The sequence below is a fragment of the Physella acuta genome, unplaced genomic scaffold (genome assembly GCF_028476545.2).
Source record: "Physella acuta isolate Inbredline_101_S28 unplaced genomic scaffold, ASM2847654v3 ptg000205l, whole genome shotgun sequence".
Classification (NCBI taxonomy): domain Eukaryota; kingdom Metazoa; phylum Mollusca; class Gastropoda; family Physidae; genus Physella; species Physella acuta.
The window spans coordinates 487,250-507,214 of NW_026731724.1; the positions used below are offsets into that span (position 1 = coordinate 487,250).

The 19,965-nt window shown below is 44.9% G+C and overlaps 1 protein-coding gene across 7 annotated transcripts in view; it reads left to right on the forward strand.

Annotated features, from left to right (window-relative positions):
• LOC131937268 (anaphase-promoting complex subunit 4) overlaps positions 1 to 19,965 on the forward strand; it is a 106,793-nt gene that overhangs the window by 85,901 nt on the left and 927 nt on the right. For all 7 annotated transcript variants that reach the window (XM_059294561.1, XM_059294554.1, XM_059294560.1 and 4 more), the window contains exons 24-25: positions 10,861 to 11,040; positions 17,538 to 17,646. In XM_059294561.1, the coding sequence (XP_059150544.1) occupies positions 10,861 to 11,040; positions 17,538 to 17,646 (289 nt within the window). The remainder of the gene's footprint in view (positions 1 to 10,860; positions 11,041 to 17,537; positions 17,647 to 19,965) is intronic.

Here is a 19,965-nt window from a genome sequence, read left to right on the forward strand (position 1 = left end):
TTAGACCACTACAAGTTTCTAGTGTTCCTGTTGGCTGTTATTACATGTGGCAATACGTTTATCGCTATTTGAAGTATTCCCCATGTAAACATCTGTTAGGCGACCTATTCCACTTCCCATGTGACTGGGTGCAACTAGCCAGCTGTCACTTAGACAATTTTCTTTCTTACCCAATCTTGGCGGATTGCAAAGTCATTAAATCTTTCGCCAGATGCACACTCAATGCCTCTAAGAAACTAAGAATGATTACGGTATATTCAAAGCTTCCTCGTTGAGCGCGGTTTGTGGGGGTTGGTTGCATCAACCTCATTGTGGGGGTTGGGTGCATCATGCTTCTGCACGTTTTATAACTTAGGTTTGTGGGGGTTGGGTGCATCATGCTTCTGCACGTTTTATAACTTAGGTTTGTGGGGTTGGGTGCATCTACTTCGTTGTGGGGGTTGGGTTTACCATGCTTCTCCATGCTTCTCAGATTTGTGGGGTTGGGTTTACCATGCTTCTCCATGCTTCTCAGATTTGTGGGGTTGGGTTTACCATGCTTCTCCGTGGTTCTCAGATTTGTGGGGTTGGGTTTACCATGCTTCTCCATGCTTCTCAGATTTGTGGGGTTGGGTGCATCTACTTCGTTGTGGGGTTGGGTTTACCATGCACCTGGCAAAATGTTACCGAGAAATTATTTTCTATTTTGTTTGTGACTGGTCGTTACCTTTAAGTGTCTCGTCCCTAAAGTATGTGTTGTACCCCAATGGAAGTGTACTGGAACTGAAATATTTTTTGATACCCGCGATATGCCATTTCTAGATACAGCAAAGGCCGGCAACTGAATGCCATATACAGTAAGGGCCGGCAACTGAGTGTCATATACAGTAAGGGCGGTGTACTGAAGATCACTTCCTCCCCTTTCACCGTGACTGTCTTCCCACAGGTGGACCTATCAATATCCCATCTCCGCTCGCCCCCCCCCCCCCTTCCGTGACACTTGAGCTAAGATTAGATCTGAAGTGAGCATCGCATCTATCAAAGGCTGCTCATCCGTTTACACTGCAGTATGGTGGGTGCGTCTATTCTCTGCACGGGCCGGTGACCGGGACAAAGCTGGCGTCTCCCACACCCCTGTGCACGGTTAGCGTGGGAGTCAATGGCCGCTGCAAGCTTGCACCTACGTGTCCAACCATGACGGGCAGGAAATGACCGGTGCTTTTGTCTGGCCAATCGCTCACGTTACAGGCGGCTTTGTTTGACGTGATAAGGCCGGCCTTAGGTTGGAAGAAATGGGAACTACAGCATAAAGCGTCGCATCAAATACTCGTGCTTTTTTGTGGAGGTGGGGAAAGGGGGACAAAAAAAGAGCGGGAATAAATAAAATGTATTCACCGTAGCTGCAGATTTCATGTAAAGATTAGCATAATTTTAAGTATCAGTGATCGCAGTTTTCCATACCAATAGAATCTGTGCTTGCTTTAGCATAAAACTATTGGCGGCCGTGTCCGCAGCAGGTTATTGGCAGTTTCCGCACCGTTTGGCGTGAAATACGTCCGGCCCAGCTCACACTACTGCAGCTAGTCTCAAGCAGGTTAGCTCGCTTGACAGTGGCCGGAGATCGTTAGCAAGCTGTAGCTATGGTCATTTCACCCTGCACGGTCCAGCATCTGCCTGTGGTGGGGGGGGGGGGGGGGGTATCTTCAGAAATAAGTGCTCCACTAATGAATGACATGAAGGAAGTGGTTTGTGTGACCGTAATATTTTTTCATATTACCCAGACAGACTGAAACGTGTGCGGGTACATTACAATGTGGTGCTTGGGCGACACGATATAACACGTCTTTTTTCCAATCCCACACACATACAGCCACACGCCACCCCCCACACACACCTCACACACATACTTCACACCCAGCAGCTGCTGTATTCTTTCTACCACTACCCCCCCCCCCCCCCCCACAAACACACACACATGTCATTGGAGTTTTTTTTTTATATTTTTAAACTGAACGCGTGCCTAGCTTCAGCCCATCCTCCACCACAGGGGTCTCCAAACTTTTCAGTCCGAGGGCCGCATTAACTATCAAATTTCAGTTCGGGGGCCAGTTTCTTCCAAGCATGTCTTTGATTTTTCTGGGCAAAGTTCCTCAGCCATCACCAACAAACGTTTTTTCCGTGGACAAAAAGATTGCCGCGGGCCGGATGAGAGGACCTCGCGGGCCGCATCCGGCCCGCGGGCCGTAGTTTGGAGACCCCTGCTCCACCATCCTCCACCCCCACCCCCCATCTCCCGTACCCCAAGTTTCGTTCATTGAGATCCGTACTAGTCACTTGAAAAGCACCCGGATCTGATGAAACGTTGCACTTCTATTTGCAGGTGATGAGTAGCTGATTCCCCCCCCCCCCCCCACCCAAGTGCCTCAATACACCCTCCATGTTAGCCCTTATGAGCTCAAAGCTCTACTATTGACATAGCTGACAGGAGATGAGTTCTATTACCAAAAAAAAATTGTGTGTTGCCTTTGTATTTAAAGGATATCCCTATGGCTGGCCATGCTGCTGCAGTCTTGTTAGATATTGCCGTGCATATTTTAGCATTCCGCTGTCCCACCCTCTAAATCGGAAAAGTTTTCCGCCGTCCTACCCTCTAAATATGAAAAGTTTTCCGCCGTCCTACCCTCTAAATCGGAAAAGTTTTCCGCCGTCCTACCCTTTAAATCGGAAAAGTTTTCCGCCGTCCTACCCTCTAAATATGAAAAGTTTTCCGCCGTCCTACCCTCTAAATCGGAAAAGTTTTCCGCCGTCCTACCCTTTAAATCGGAAAAGTTTTCCGCCGTCCTACCCTCTAAATCGGAAAAGTTTTCCACCGTCCTACCCTTTTAATCGGAAAAGTTTTCCGCCGTCCTAATCTCTAAATCGGAAAATTTTTCCGCCGTCCTAATCTCTAAATCGGAAAATTTTTCCGCCGTCCTACCCTCTAAATCGGAAAAGTTTTCCGCCGTCCTACCCTTTAAATCGGAAAAGTTTTCCGCCGTCCTACCCTCTAAATATGAAAATTTTTCCGCCATCCTACACCGTAAATTAAAACGGTTTCCAGCGCCCACCCTTATATTTGAAGCCATCCCCACCACTCCCCCGCCCCTTGTGTTTGCTGATAGACCTAGCCGAAAGTTTCCAATGGTGTCGCGTGTCGTCCAGCCTCTGTCCATCTGCTGGTTGTCACCTAGCTCAAACACAAAGCTGGCCAGTTTTCACTTTTTGTCTCCACCATAAACACGAGGGTCAAGCGATGATAAGCAGCTGGTTAGTGTCCACTACAAAGCAAAAGATTGACCGCTGGTCGCGATACGCTATCATTAGGTAGAGGTCACCAACCAGGATGGTCATCGAAAATCCATTGATTTTCCTGTCCGTTTTTTTTTTGTCGTGGTCAACGTGAGAATGGCTGGACAGTTGTTACAGCTGTCTGACAAGCGCTGACCTGGTTGCCGGGGAAACGCTGGGACTAATGGACACGTGTCGCCTTACTCTGGCTGTTTGTGCTCTCCAATCATCTCTTCAATGCTCGTCCCTTCTCTCTTTTTGTTGGCTTTTCTCTTCAGACAATAGCATGTTGAAACGGTACAATGCCTTCAAAAACTAACGTTTCATCGTCAATTTTTAAAATATAATATCGCGTTAAAATGTACTTTTTAAAGATAATTCTTGTTAAAACTGACCAGACAATGTAGCATGTTTGTCCATTTTAATATATCGATAGATGTAGCCGTACATGGCACCTATCTTGCCTTGAATGACTCAAAACTTGCCGTCTCGGAGTCTAATCTTGCCGCTACGGGCTTACATCTTGCCGCTACGGGCTTACATCTTGCCGCTACGGGCTAACATCTTGCCGCTACGGGCTAACATCTGATCACCCCTGTTTCAAATCTTATCTTTTAGGAGTGTTACATTGCCGCTATACGTTTAATTTCGCCGTCTAGGGTTCAAATCTTGCCGTCTATGTTTTGATGGGTACTGTGATGATGGTGTTATATCCGAATGTGGTCGTGAGTAGATGACGGTGTGATGGCGTGCACCTTTCGTAACGATCAACGGTTCTACATCTCTCAAATTTAAAGCAATGAAAGCAACACATACACATTTTTTACATCAATCAGCTGGTCAAACTTTTTGCACACCAACCAATCAAACATGTACTAATTGTCTACCTATCTAGCGAGCAAACATGCATCTATATGTCCACTTATCTACCGACCATACTCGCATCTTTATGTCACACATCCCATCAAGTGACTAGCAGATGACCAGATGAAACACATCAGTAACCCACCATGTCAGCATGAAACCTCGTATAGCTGCTGGAAGTGTTCAATCGATAGCTAGACATGAAACAAACAGCCCTGAACGGTTCATTTGATCTCACCTGTCGCAGCCTCTACCTGTGGTCACGTGATTCACGCCGCATCCTAATTGACAGCAGGCCAGTAGTTTGTACTTAATGGATGACGTAATTAACTTGTGTCTGTAGCCGTGTCGCAGCACGCACACACACACACATACAAACACCCACACCCACACAGGGAAGTGGTTTGATCTCGCCCCCGACGATGATTTATTCATCCATAAATCTTATCAAAGATTCGCTAAATCTTGTTTGTGCTAAGATGTCGTGTCCCCCCCCCCCCCATCTCCGCTTTTGTTACCGCGATAATTAATTGGTCCGTCTATGTCAGACTGTCACCGTGTCGACCTATTGATGTGATGCATGATACATGGGCGTCTGTCTCCTGGTGGGGCGGTGGTTAACTGCCGGCTTGATGTAGGTGGTTAACTGCCGGCTTGATGTAGGTGGTTAACTGCCGGCTTGATGTAGGTGGTTAACTGCCGGCTTGACGTAGGTGGTTAACTGCCGGCTTGATGTAGGTGGTTAACTGCCGGCTTGATGTAGGTGGTTAACTGCCGGCTTGATGTAGGTGGTTAACTGCCGGCTTGATGTAGGTGGTTAACTGCCGGCTTGACGTAGGTGGTTAACTGCCGGCTTGACGTAGGTGGTTAACTGCCGGCTTGACGTAGGTGGTTAACTGCCGGCTTGACGTAGGTGGTTAACTGCCGGCTTGACGTAGGTGGTTAACTGCCGGCTTGACGTAGGTGGTTAACTGCCGGCTTGACGTAGGTGGTTAACTGCCGGCTTGACGTAGGTGGTTAACTGCCGGCTTGACGTAGGTGGTTAGCTGCCGGCTTGACGTAGGTGGTTAACTGCCGGCCTGACGTAGGTGGTTAACTGCCGGCCTGACGTAGGTGGTTAACTGCCGGCTTGACGTAGGTGGTTAACTGCCGGCTTGATGTAGGTGGTTAACTGCCGGCTTGCCGCAGGTGGTTAACTGCCGGCTTGACGTAGGTGGTTAACTGCCGGCTTGATGTAGGTGGTTAACTGCCGGCTTGCCGCAGGTGGTTAACTGCCGGCTTGACGTAGGTGGTTAACTGCCGGCTTGATGTAGGTGGTTAACTGCCGGCTTGATGTAGGTGGTTAACTGCCGGCTTGACGTAGGTGGTTAACTGCCGGCTTGACGTAGGTGGTTAACTGCCGGCTTGACGTAGGTGGTTAACTTCCGGCTTGAAATAAATGGTTAAATAACGGCTTAAAATAATTGGTTAACTGCCGGCGTGGAATAATTGGTTAACTGCCGGCTTCGAAGGAGGGGGTTAATTAACTACCAGCCAAGTTATTCTACTAATACCCGAGTATTGGGTGTGTGTGGGGGGTGGGGGTGGCATGTTTAACCCCACCCGAACCAGACTCTGATAGTGTAATTAGAAGAGTGACACTGCCTCAAATGTACACATTGACGCCGCTGTGTGTGTGTTCTGGTCGTGTTATACCTGTATTGTATGTATTCTACACGCTACTTCCTCCCATCTGACCTAGATTGCTAGATCCGGTGCCCTGTCATGCAGAACGCGTCATTGGCCTCGCGTGCACGTATGTCTGCACCTTGCTGCATGACGTGACGCGCGCTTTCTTTTCAAATGTCCGAGAAGATGAGACGAGTTTCACCACTAAGACGGCGAGCTTGATGGTAATAGAACAATTAATGTGATATTGGGGAGCACAGCGGGAAGGTGTGAGGGGATTGGGGGGGGGGGGGGATTATAAAACATCTGCCATTTATTATCTAACTAGGCCAGTACAAACTTCATATCTTTAAATCAGACAAGAGGAGATCATTTTTTTTAATGCCAAATATTGCCTAAAGGTATATGTATGTATGAAAGTGTGTATTTATGTGTTTGTATACATGCACGCTCAATTTTACTTATGTGCGTATGTATGTATGTACGATGTATGTATGTATGTATGTATGTATGTATGTATGTAATCATTCATGCATGTATTTTTGTAAGTATATACGAATGTGCTGCCGTGTATTCAGTTGTTTATATATATATATATATATATATATATATATATATATATATATATATATATATATATATATATATATATATATATATTCTCTAAAAGCTTGAATTTGGCCTACATTTCTAACTGACGCACTGTACTCTCGTGTACTACTGAATACAGTTTGAAGTCAAACTAAATGTTTTAAGCGGGAAATCGTGTCGTGAAAATTACGGTGGTAGGCGACCTGTAGGATTAGAGCGTACGGTAAAACTTGTTGGTTGTAATACATTGAGGTGTAGGATATCATGTTATACAACAACATCATATAGGACATCACGGTGTCTTGTTATACAACAATATGTTATAGGACGTCACGATGTCGAATATTACAGTATATAAAATATCACTGATTTGGAAATTACAAAACACTTCTGTTGAGGGGCATCCCTAAAATCATGGCAATATAGATCATCATATTACATTACAGTCATGTTACTGGAGATTACAATCATGTTACGAGACGTTACAGTCATGTTACTCGACATTACAATCATAACTTTACAGAATATTACTAATCGCTTTTAAAAACCTTACATAATAACTATAAGAATATCAACTTTTCACATAATCTGGTAATATAAGATAGAATTTAAAAAAAAAAAAACCTATAAAGTTTTAAATAGCGACAGAATCAGTAACATAAGCCTGGATAATATGAAAACTAAATCTTCTAAAAATGTCTTTTTGTTGCCAAATAACAGCTGGCGTACAGTAATCTAACAGACTAGTGGCTCGTGAAAAGAAATTCTATCTTAAGCAAACAATAAAAGAATGGAAAATATTTCAGTTGAAAAAACCTATGTAGACATTCTTATTTAAATACCTAGCACACGTGACCCCTACGTAATAGCGCCAGCTGTATTTAAATGAACGGCTCAAAATGCAAATGGGGCAGGTCGCGTGGTTGGAGAACGACGCCCATCGTATGGTCGCCTGCACGCGAATAGAATGTGCTGCAGCAAAAACGTGGCTAAGATTGGTAGGAGCTGTTGTTTGCTGGGGCCCACATTGGCGGGCTGCTACTGATAAGTCGGGCCCGTTACGGGTTGCGCGACCTGCCCGGGGGTGGGGGTAGGTGGGTACAAACATGGCAAATATACAATTTGGGGAAACAGGTGTATCCGTTGTTGCTGTTGCATTCCCTACAGGTAGATTTGTTTACGTGAGTCACAGGTAGATTTGTTTACCTGAGTCACAGGTAGATTTGTGTACCTGAGTCACAGGTAGATTTGTGTACCTGAGTCACGGGTAGATTTGTGTACCTGAGTCACGGGTAGATTTGTGTACCTGAGCCACAGGTAGATTTGTTTACCTGAGTCACAGGTAGATTTGTGTACCTGAGTCACAGGTAGATTTGTTTACCTGAGCCACAGGTAGATTTGTGTACCTGAGTCACAGGTAGATTTGTGTACCTGAAATACAGATCTCAACACAACCTGCACTGTCCACGCTTTCCAAAATTCGAAAATGTGAAAAAGATTCTCCTCTATGTTCTGAGACACGGAGAGTAACACAAACTAATAACAAGAAAATGCCGAGTTTTATTAACGAATTAAACATCAGATGAAAAAAAAACAATACCAATTTGAATGCCGAACTATAGAAAAAAAAAGAAATATAATAGCGCAAATAAGGAGAGATTGGACACACTTCGGGTAAACCAATGCTAATAAGTGTGTGCATGTGTTTCTATTTGCAGACCGTGTGAGAGACACATGTTTCTATTTGCAGACCGTGTGAGAGACACATGTTTGTATTTGCAGGCCGTGTGAGAGACACATGTTTGTATTTGCAGGCCGTGTGAGAGACACATGTTTGTAGACTTTCTATTTGCAGGCCGTGTGAGAGACACATGTTTGTATTTGCAGACCGTGTGAGAGACACATGTTTGTATTTGCAGGCCGTGTGAGAGACACATGTTTGTATTTGCAGGCCGTGTGAGAGACACATGTTTGTATTTGCAGGCCGTGTGAGAGACACATGTTTGTATTTGCAGGCCGTGTGAGAGACACATGTTTGTATTTGCAGGCCGTGTGAGAGACACATGTTTGTATTTGCAGGCCGTGTGAGAGACACATGTTTGTATTTGCAGGCCGTGTGAGAGATACATGTTTGTATTTGCAGGCCGTGTGAGAGACACAGGTTTGTATTTGCAGGTCGTATGAGAGACACATGTTTGTTTGCAGGCCGTGTGAGAGACACATGTTTGTATTTGCAGGCCGTGTGAGAGACACATGTTTGTAGACTTTCTATTTGCAGGCCGTGTGAGAGACACATGTTTGTATTTGTAGGCCGTGTGAGAGACACAGGTTTGTATTTGCAGGCCGTGTGAGAGACACATGTTTGTAGACTTTCTATTTGCAGGCCGTGTGAGAGACACATGTTTGTAGACTTTCTATTTGCAGGCCGTGTGAGAGACACATGTTTGTATTTGTAGGCCGTGTGAGAGACACAGGTTTGTATTTGCAGGCCGTGTGAGAGACACATGTTTGTAGACTTTCTATTTGCAGGCCGTGTGAGAGACACATGTTTGTATTTGTAGGCCGTGTGAGAGACACAGGTTTGTATTTACAGACCGTGTGAGAGACACATGTTTGTATTTGCAGGCCGTGTGAGAGACACATGTTTGTAGACTTTCTATTTGCAGGCCGTGTGAGAGACACATGTTTGTATTTGCAGGCCGTGTGAGAGACACATGTTTGTAGACTTTCTATTTGCAGGCCGTGTGAGAGACACATGTTTGTAGACTTTCTATTTGCAGGCCGTGTGAGAGACACATGTTTGTAGACTTTCTATTTGCAGGCCGTGTGAGAGACACATGTTTGCATTTGCAGGCCGTGTGAGAGACACATGTTTGTAGACTTTCTATTTGCAGGCCGTGTGAGAGACACATGTTTGTATTTGCAGACCGTGTGAGAGACACATGTTTGTATTTACAGGCCGTGTGAGAGACACATTTTTGTATTTGCAGGCCGTGTGAGAGACACATGTTTGTATTTGCAGACCGTGTGAGAGACACATGTTTGTATTTGTAGGCCGTGTGAGACACATATTTGTATTTGCAGGCCGTGTGAGAGACACATGTTTGTATTTGTAGGCCGTGTGAGAGACACATGTTTGTAGACTTTCTATTTGCAGGCCGTGTGAGAGACACATGTTTGTATTTGCAGGCCGTGTGAGAGACACATGTTTGTATTTGTAGGCCGTGTGAGAGACACATGTTTGTAGACTTTCTATTTGCAGGCCGTGTGAGAGACACATGTTTGTATTTGCAGGCCGTGTGAGAGACACATGTTTGTAGACTTTCTATTTGCAGGCCGTGTGAGAGACACATGTTTGTATTTGCAGACCGTGTGAGAGACACATGTTTGTATTTGCAGGCCGTGTGAGAGACACATGTTTGTATTTGCAGGCCGTGTGAGAGACACATGTTTGTATTTGCAGACCGTGTGAGAGACACATGTTTGTATTTGCAGGCCGTGTGAGAGACACATGTTTGTATTTGCAGACCGTGTGAGAGACACATGTTTGTATTTGCAGGCCGTGTGAGAGACACATGTTTGTATTTGCAGGCCGTGTGAGAGACACAGGTTTGTATTTGCAGGTCGTATGAGAGACACATGTTTGTATTTGCAGACCGTGTGAGAGACACATGTTTGTATTTGCAGGCCGTGTGAGAGACACATGTTTGTAGACTTTCTATTTGCAGGCCGTGTGAGAGACACATGTTTGTATTTGCAGGCCGTGTGAGAGACACATGTTTGTAGACTTTGGTTTGTATTTGCAGGCCGTGTGAGAGACACATGTTTGTATTTGCAGGCCGTGTGAGAGACACATGTTTGTATTTGCAGGCCGTGTGAGAGACACATGTTTGTATTTGCAGGCCGTGTGAGAGACACAGGTTTGTATTTGCAGGCCGTGTGAGAGACACATGTTTGTATTTGTAGGCCGTGTGAGAGACACACGTTTGTATTTGCAGGCCGTGTGAGAGACACATGTTTGTATTTGTAGGCCGTGTGAGAGACACATGTTTGTATTTGTAGGCCGTGTGAGAGACACATGTTTGTAGACTTTCTATTTGCAGGCCGTTTGAGAGACACATGTTTGTATTTGCAGGCCGTGTGAGAGACACATGTTTGTAGACTCAATATTTGCAGGCCGTGTGAGAGACACATGTTTGTATTTGCAGACCGTGTGAGAGACACATGTTTGTATTTGCAGGCCGTGTGAGAGACACATGTTTGTATTTGCAGGCCGTGTGAGAGACACATGTTTGTAGACGTGGCCGTGTGAGAGACACATGTTTGTATTTGCAGGCCGTGTGAGAGACACATGTTTGTATTTGCAGGCCGTGTGAGAGACACATGTTTGTATTTGCAGGCCGTGTGAGAGACACATGTTTGTATTTGCAGGCCGTGTGAGAGACACATGTTTGTAGACGTGGCCGTGTTCAACAGCCAGACCCTGACGCTACTACTGCAGGAGGAGCACGAGGAGGACACGGCTCTGCTGCTCCAGCTCCCACTAGCCCTGCTCCCGGCTGCACAGTTCACCCGTGCTCAACACATCCACTTCAATCCCGACATGCACGTGTAAGTATTCCTGTTTCCATGGCAACTTTAGTCTATGTTGGGAATGTTATCATCATCATTGCTTAGTGTCTTAACCTTTATTGGGGTCGTTGGGGCACCACAGCTGACCTTGTATGTCTCCGCCATCCATCTCGGACCTGCCGATCTGATGAGTTCTGAGACGGTCATCCGCGTCCAATCTTTGATGTCATCCAGTAACGCCCTTGCCTTCCCCTTCTTCTCCCTCTTGGCGCAATAATGTTTTGAATCGGCTGTTTGTTCGTGAGCCAACTTATTAGTGATCATTACCCTGACTTTATTAGTTATATGATCTCTGTATGAGATCCACAGGAGTCTGCAGCTCGCCTTCACTGCCTGCAATGGCATCTATATCATCAGCGAATCGTTGGTTAGTAGATAATCCATCCGATTGATCTTCCAAGACGTCAGTCCTGATCGTTTCTGGGTAGATATCGTAAAGGATGGGAGAGAGCCTTCACTGACGCCTATCGTTGTTCTAATCAATCCATCTATAGTGTTGTTGAAATCTACAACGCTGGTTGCTCTCCCGTTTAATTATTAAATAATATATGTGAGGTTTGCGCTGATGTTGATGTATGGTAGCCCATCTATCGAATGATTTCTGTAAATCTGTGACAACGTGATAAAGGTGTGGCTGGTGTTGTAGAGGGATCCCTGGAAAGATTTATACCTTTGATGTTCGTCAAGCTGCACCTAGAGGTGAACGACCTCACTCCTTCTGTCCTCTAAACACAAGCGCCATACCACAGCCACCCGCCTGAGCTAGCGGACCCACTGTGTGAGGGCTGATGTTAAACCGGCATCACTGGGTACATGGCCTTCCAGTCATTGGGTAAAGGAAAAAGTGTAGATAAACCTATGTATTCCCTGAAGAAAATATCGTAGTTAATAGTTGGGCAGTGTTAAAGTAACACCCTTACGTGACAAGACATATTGAGAAAAAAACTATTGTCTATCGAGTAGCACGCATCGATGTTGATTTAGCTCGCACTCGCTACTTACAGAGAATATATATATATATATATATATATATATATATATATATATATATATATATATATATATGGCCACATGAAAAAATGGCCACAAGGTGAGATGACCACAGATAAAGATGGCCATAGGTAAAGATGGCCACATGTAAATATGGCCACGGGTAAACTTGGCCACATGGTGCTAAAGAGCGGACCAGTCATCCAGCTGTTTTTGATTTGTAAAAATGTTCTGACCGTGGTCAATTTCTTCAAACTTCACATACCTAAAAATGTTAGAATTATTTTCTATGAAAGAAAATTAATGGTTTAAAAAATAAAAATTTGTGAAAACTGAAACTTTAATGAATTTTGATAATACGTCGACTCAGCTAGCCTGGGTGAATGGACGTGCAAGCAATGAATGTATTGAGGATTGTGTTTCTGGGCCAACACATGGCGTTGGGACAGGGACGAGGCACATGTCGCGTGAAGGCCATCGATCACGTGGGACATTGTCCAGTCACCAGTCAAGAGAAGATGGGCAGTGCCGCGGCCATAGGTCATAAGACATCTGGGATGTATCTGTTGTCCTTGGGCTGGCCAGAGGATCCTCCCTTGACCTCTACTCCCCTGGCCGGACAGTTGAGGTCAGGGGAGATGTCCCGCCTAGGTGACCCGGAGACAGCATTCATTCAGGGCTCTGGCCAGCTCTAATCAAAGGCAATGGCGTGAGTCACTCAATGGTAGTGGTCACAGGCTATAGTGGACACTGGTCACTTTGCCTGACCCAATTGTTCACCGGTTTCAAACATAGAGGATCCCCCGCTGTTGGAGACACAATGCGAAGATCCGGGTCCTTTTACCTTGGCCGGACATTAGTGTCGACCCCAACTGACCTCTCCGGCCGTGGGGACAAAACACCGGACCTTTATTTGGAGCATCTACTGACCAGTGGTCAGTTCAGGCCATTGTCAACAGGTCGCCATTAGCGGATATGCTTTGTGCATCCCGTGAAATGTTAAGAGCTTGTGAATGGGAAGATGGCCACTAGCTCTACAGGAAGATGGTCGTCTAGTCCTACAGGAAGATGGTTGTCTAGTCCTACAGGAAGATGGTTGTCTAGTCCTACAGGAAGATGGTTGTCTAGTCCTACAGGAAGATGGTTGTCTAGTCCTACATGAAGATGGCCACTAGCTCTACAGGAAGATGGTCGTCTAGTCCTACAGGAAGATGGTTGTCTAGTCCTACAGGAAGATGGTTGTCTAGTCCTACAGGAAGATGGTTGTCTAGTCCTACAGGAAGATGGTTGTCTAGTCCTACAGGAAGATGATCGTCTAGTCCTACAGGAAGATGGTCACTAGTCCTACAGGAAGATGGTTGTCTAGTCCTACAGGAAGATGGTTGTCTAGTCCTACAGGAAGATGGTTGTCTAGTCCTACAGGAAGATGGTTGTCTAGTCCTACAGGAAGATGGTTGTCTAGTCCTACTGGAATATGGTTGTCTAGTCCTACAGGAAGATGGTTGTCTGATCAGACAGGAAGATGGTTGTCTAGTCCTACATGAAGATGGTTGTCTAGTCCTACAGGAAGATGGTTGTCTAGTCCTACAGGAAGGCGGTTGTCTAGTCCAACAGGAGGATGGTTGTCTAGTCCTACAGGAAGATGGTTGTCTAGTCCTACAGGAAGATGGTCACTAGCTCTACAGGAAGATGGTTGTCTAGTCCTACAGGAAGATGGTTGTCTAGTCTTACAGGAAGATGTTTGTCTAGTTATACAGGAAGATGGTTGTCTAGTCCTACAGGAAGATGGTTGTCTAGTCCTACAGGAAGATGGTTGTCTAGTCCTACAGGAAGATGGTTGTCTAGTCCTACAGGAAGATCGTTGTCTAGTCCTACAGGAAGATGGTTGTCTAGTCCTACAGGAAAATGGTTGTCTAGTCCTACAGGAAGATGGTTGTCTAGTCCTACAGGAAGATGGTTGTCTAGTCCTACAGGAAGATGGTTGTCTAGTCCTACAGGAAGATGATCGTCTAGTCCTACAGGAAGATGGTCACTAGTCTTACAGGAAGATGGTTGTCTAGTCCTACAGGAAGATGGTTGTCTAGTCCTACAGGAAGATGGTTGTCTAGTCCTACAGGAAGATGGTTGTCTAGTCCTACTGGAATATGGTTGTCTTGTCCTACAGGAAGATGGTTGTCTGATCAGACAGGAAGATGGTTGTCTAGTCCTACATGAAGATGGTTGTCTAGTCCTACAGGAAGATGGTTGTCTAGTCCTACAGGAAGGCGGTTGTCTAGTCCTACAGGAGGATGGTTGTCTAGTCCTACAGGAAGATGGTTGTCTAGTCCTACAGGAAGATGGTTGTCTAGTCCTACGGGAATATGGTTGTCTAGTCCTACAGGAAGATGGTTGTCTATTCCTACAGAAAGATGGTTGTCTAGTCCTACAGGAAGATGGTCACTAGTCCTACAGGAAGATGGTTGTCTAGTCCTACAGGAAGATGGTTGTCTAGTCCTACAGGAAGATGGTCACTAGTCCTACAGGAAGATGGTCACTAGTCCCACAGGAAGATGGTTGTCTAGTCCTACAGGAAGATGGTTGTCTAGTCCTACAGGAAGATGGTTGTCTAGTCCTACAGGAAGATGGTTGTCTAGTCCTACTGGAATATGGTTGTCTAGTCCTACAGGAAGATGGTTGTCTGATCAGACAGGAAGATGGTTGTCTAGTCCTACATGAAGATGGTTGTCTAGTCCTACAGGAAGATGGTTGTCTAGTCCTACAGGAAGGCGGTTGTCTAGTCCAACAGGAAGATGGTTGTCTAGTCCTACAGGAGGATGGTTGTCTAGTCCTACAGGAAGATGGTTGTCTAGTCCTACAGAAAGATGGTTGTCTAGTCCTACAGGAATATGGTTGTCTAGTCCTACAGGAAGATGGTTGTCTATTCCTACAGAAAGATGGTTGTCTAGTCCTATATGAAGATGGTTGTCTAGTCCTACAGGAAGATGGTTGTCTAGTCCTACAGGAAAATGGTTGTCTAGTCCTACAGGAAGATGATCGTCTAGTCCTACAGGAAGATGGTTGTCTAGTCCTACAGGAAAATGGTTGTCTAGTCCTACAGGAAGATGATCGTCTAGTCCTACATGAAGATGATCGTCTAGTCCTACAGGAAGATGGTCGTCTAGTCCTACAGGAAGATGGTTGTCTAGTCCTACAGGAAAATGGTTGTCTAGTCCTACAGGAAGATGGTTGTCTAGTCCTACAGGAAGATGATCGTCTAGTCCTACAGGAAGATGGTTGTCTAGTCCTACAGGAAAATGGTTGTCTAGTCCTACAGGAAAATGGTTGTCTAGTCCTACAGGAAGATGGTTGTCTAGTCCTACAGGAAGATGATCGTCTAGTCCTACAGGAAGATGGTTGTCTAGTCCTACAGGAAAATGGTTGTCTAGTCCTACAGGAAAATGGTTGTCTAGTCCTACAGGAAGATGGTTGTCTAGTCCTACAGGAAGATGATCGTCTAGTCCTACAGGAAGATGATCGTCTTGTCCTACAGGAAGATGATCGTCTTGTCCTACAGGAATGCAAGCAGAATGTTGAACAGGATTTGATGACCCAGATAGTGAAAGGGCCAGAGTATCTTTCATCACATCCTGAACACATCTACCGCCTCCCCCACCCCCTCAGAGTGGGATGGAGGCCTACTCGTTCTACAAACACAATGGGAACTGTTTTCTGTCTTATTCACCCCTCACCCATCCCCCAGCTACACATGTGTATGTACATAATTGATGGGGACAAGAACCCACCTAGGAGAGAAAACCCCATAATCATCCATTAGTGGGGCGCCTCTGCTTTTCTTTCAATAGCTCCTGCAGCCGATGTAAGCACCTACATTTTGTTTAGCATTCCATTTGGATTATACCGGCAACGGTCGAGAGAGTGAGCACGATTTATGGACGGCTCACTATCTCTTCATCCAATCTCTCTCATGGCAAAATATTGCAATATTTTAAAACTAGATAAATGTCCCGTTGATATCAACCGATAGGTTGATAGTGTTGTCTTTTTCTCTAAAAGTCTAAACCAAAACAAAAATCACCACCTTAACCTCTTCCCCGAAGAGATGTCTGAAAGAAACTGCATGCAGACCACTTTTAAGATTCGACAAATAATTTAGGTGGTAATTTTAGTGTTGTTATTATCAAGTATGATGACGTCATAATTATTATTTATTGTTTTCTGCAGTAGATTTTTAATTCTATGTTTACTCTAGAATCAATGATGTCATTTTATTGTATGTATAACTTCTGCCTGTGTGGTTACCGTGAAGTACCAGATAATTTCTGCCTGTCTGGTTACCTTGAAGTATCAGATACTTTCTGCCTGTCTGGTTACCTTGAAGTATCCGATACTTTCGGCCTGTCTGGTTACCTTGAAGTATCAGATACTTTCTGCCTGTCTGGTTACCTTGAAGTATCAGATGATTTCTGCCTGTGGTTACCTTGAAGTATCAGATAATTTCGGCCTGTCTGGTTACCTTGAAGTATCAGGTACTTTCTGCCTGTCTGGTTACCTTGAAGTATCAGGTACTTTCTGCCTGTCTGGTTACCTTGAAGTATCAGGTACTTTCTGCCTGTCTGGTTACCTTGAAGTATCAGGTACTTTCTGCCTGTCTGGTTACCTTGAAGTATCAGGTACTTTCTGCCTGTCTGGTTACCTTGAAGTATCAGGTACTTTCTGCCTGTCTGGTTACCTTGAAGTATCAGGTACTTTCTGCCTGTCTGGTTACCTTGAAGTATCAGGTACTTTCTGCCTGTCTGGTTACCTTGAAGTATCAGGTACTTTCTGCCTGTCTGGTTACCTTGAAGTATCAGGTACTTTCTGCCTGTCTGGTTACCTTGAAGTATCCGATACTTTCTGCCTGTCTGGTTACCTTGAAGTACCACCTCTGATCACCAAAGCCCTCTGACGTGATCCTCCACACGAGAAAAAATGCCAGAGTTCAGAGCATCATGCAAATGTCATGTCAGACCAGATTGGTGTCTCGACAACTTCGCCAAACACCAACAACTCGCTTTTATCCCATTGCCAGCCATTGAGAGTTAATGCCCCTTATGTCCCCACCCTAATTCCTCCTAGTCACGCGCTGGGAGGCGGTAGTATCAAGAATATGTTGACTCTCATACAGACCCAGAGTTTCTTTCAGTTCCTGTCTACCGGTTGGAAGACGGTGCCACCCCCCCCCCCCCTTAGAAGGTCTACCGCCCCCCAACCCTCAAACAAAATAGAAATTATATATACAGTATATACTTCAACCAGTGTCCGCCTACCCCCCCCCCCTTGAAATTTTAGCCCACACCCGCGAAAGTTTATGTGCCCCCCCCCCCCTAAAAATATCTGAAAGAAACATTTTACAGACCTTCGTAATAATGTGGCGATTGTCATACAAAACCGTTTACAGACCATACATAAGCTGTTTCTCACCCAGACCCTGATATTTCTATCCCCAGAGAGACGGTGGATGTTGGACCGCTGCTGTCTAAAGCTGGCGTCAACTATCAAAGTAATGCGGTGGGTCACTCCATCGCTGTGGGAGGTCTCAGAACTACAGCTTCAATGGTAGGGAGGGAACCTTGTCTTGTCTGATTGTGTGTTTAACCCCGTGTTGTCTGTTTGTGAGTTTAACCCCGTGTTGTCTGTTTGTGTGTTTAACCTCGTGTTGTCTGTTTGTCTGTTTAACCCTGTCTTCCCCTTCTTGTCTGATTGTGCATTTAACCTCGTGTTGTCTGTTTGTGTGTTTAACCCCGTGTTGTCTGTTTGTGTGTTTAACCTCGTGTTGCCTGTTTGTGTGTTTAACCTCATGTTGTCTGTGTGTTTAACCTCGTGTTGTCTGTTTGTGTGTTTAACCCCGTCTTCTCCTTCTTGTCTGTGTGTTTGACCTCATGTTGTCTGATTGTGTGTTTAACCTCGTGTTGACTGATTGTGTGTTTAACCTCGTGTTGACTGATTGTGTGTTTAACCCCGTCTTCTCCTTCTTGTCTGTGTGTTTGACCTCATGTTGTCTGATTGTGTGTTTAACCTCGTGTTGACTGATTGTGTGTTTAACCTCGTGTTGACTGATTGTGTGTTTAACCCCGTCTTCTCCTTCTTGTCTGTGTGTTTGACCTCATGTTGTCTGATTGTGTGTTTAACCTCGTGTTGACTGATTGTGTGTTTAACCTCGTGTTGTCTGATTGTGTGTTTAACCTCATGTTGTCTGTGTGTTTAACCTCGTGTTGACTGATTGTGTGTTTAACCCCGTCTTCTCCTTCTTGTCTGTGTGTTTGACCTCATGTTGTCTGATTGTGTGTTTAACCTCGTGTTGTCTGATTGTGTGTTTAACCTCGTGTTGTCTGATTGTGTGTTTAACCTCGTGTTGTCTGATTGTGTGTTTAACCTCGTGTTGTCTGATTGTGTGTTTAACCTCGTGTTGTCTGATTGTGTGTTAACCTCGTGTTGTCTGATTGTGTGTTTAACCTCGTGTTGTCTGATTGTGTGTTTAACCTCGTGTTGTCTGATTGTGTGTTTAACCTCGTGTTGTCTGATTGTGTGTTTAACCTCGTGTTGTCTGATTGTGTGTTTAACCTCGTGTTGTCTGATTGTGTGTTTAACCTCGTGTTGTCTGATTGTGTGTTTAACCTCGTGTTGTCTGATTGTGTGTTTAACCTCGTGTTGTCTGATTGTGTGTTTAACCTCGTGTTGTCTGATTGTGTGTTTAACCTCGTGTTGTCTGATTGTGTGTTTAACCTCGTGTTGTCTGATTGTGTGTTTAACCTCGTGTTGTCTGATTGTGTGTTTAACCTCGTGTTGTCTGATTGTGTGTTTAACCTCGTGTTGTCTGATTGTGTGTTTAACCTCGTGTTGTCTGATTGTGTGTTAACCTCGTGTTGTCTGATTGTGTGTTTAACCTCGTGTTGTCTGATTGTGTGTTTAACCTCGTGTTGTCTGATTGTGTGTTTAACCTCGTGTTGTCTGATTGTGTGTTTAACCTCGTGTTGTCTGATTGTGTGTTTAACCTCGTGTTGTCTGATTGTGTGTTTAACCTCGTGTTGTCTGATTGTGTGTTGAGCAACAGAAACCTCACGAAGTCGATGTCGTGTAAACGCGTTTCTTTAAAAAGCCAAAAAAATTTAGGGAAAGGATGCAATGTGGAGATAATAAACGGGGATTTGGGTAGAAAACATGTAGGGATTTGGGAAAAGTCACATGGATTAGAAAAAAAAAACAGAAGTAGGGTGAAGACACATAAATTAGCATGTAGAAGACTCAGGGATTAGGTAAAGACACAGGGTTTTGGGAGAAGACTCAGGGATTAGTTAAAGACACAGGGTTTTGGGAGAAGACTCAGGGATTAGTTAAAGACACAGGGTTTTGGGAGAAGACTCATGGATTAGTTAAAGACACAGGGTTTTGGGAGAAGACTCATGGATTAGTTAAAGACACAGGGTTTTGGGAGAAGACTCAGGGATTAGTTAAAGACACAGGGTTTTGGGAGAAGACTCAGGGATTAGTTAAAGACACAGGGTTTTGGGAGAAGACTCAGGGATTAGTTAAAGACACAGGGTTTTGGGAGAAGACTCAGGGATTAGTTAAAGACACAGGGTTTTGGGAGAAGACTCAGGGATTAGTTAAAGACACAGGGTTTTGGGAGAAGACTCAGGGATTAGTTAAAGACACAGGGTTTTGGGAGAAGACTCAGGGATTAGTTAAAGACACAGGGTTTTGGGAGAAGACTCAGGGATTAGTTAAAGACACAGGGTTTTGGGAGAAGACTCAGGGATTAGTTAAAGACACAGGGTTTTGGGAGAAGACACAGGGATTAGGTAAAGACACAGGGAGAAGACTCAGGGATTAGGATGATGACATGTAGGGATGAGGGAGAAGCCACAGAGAGTAGAG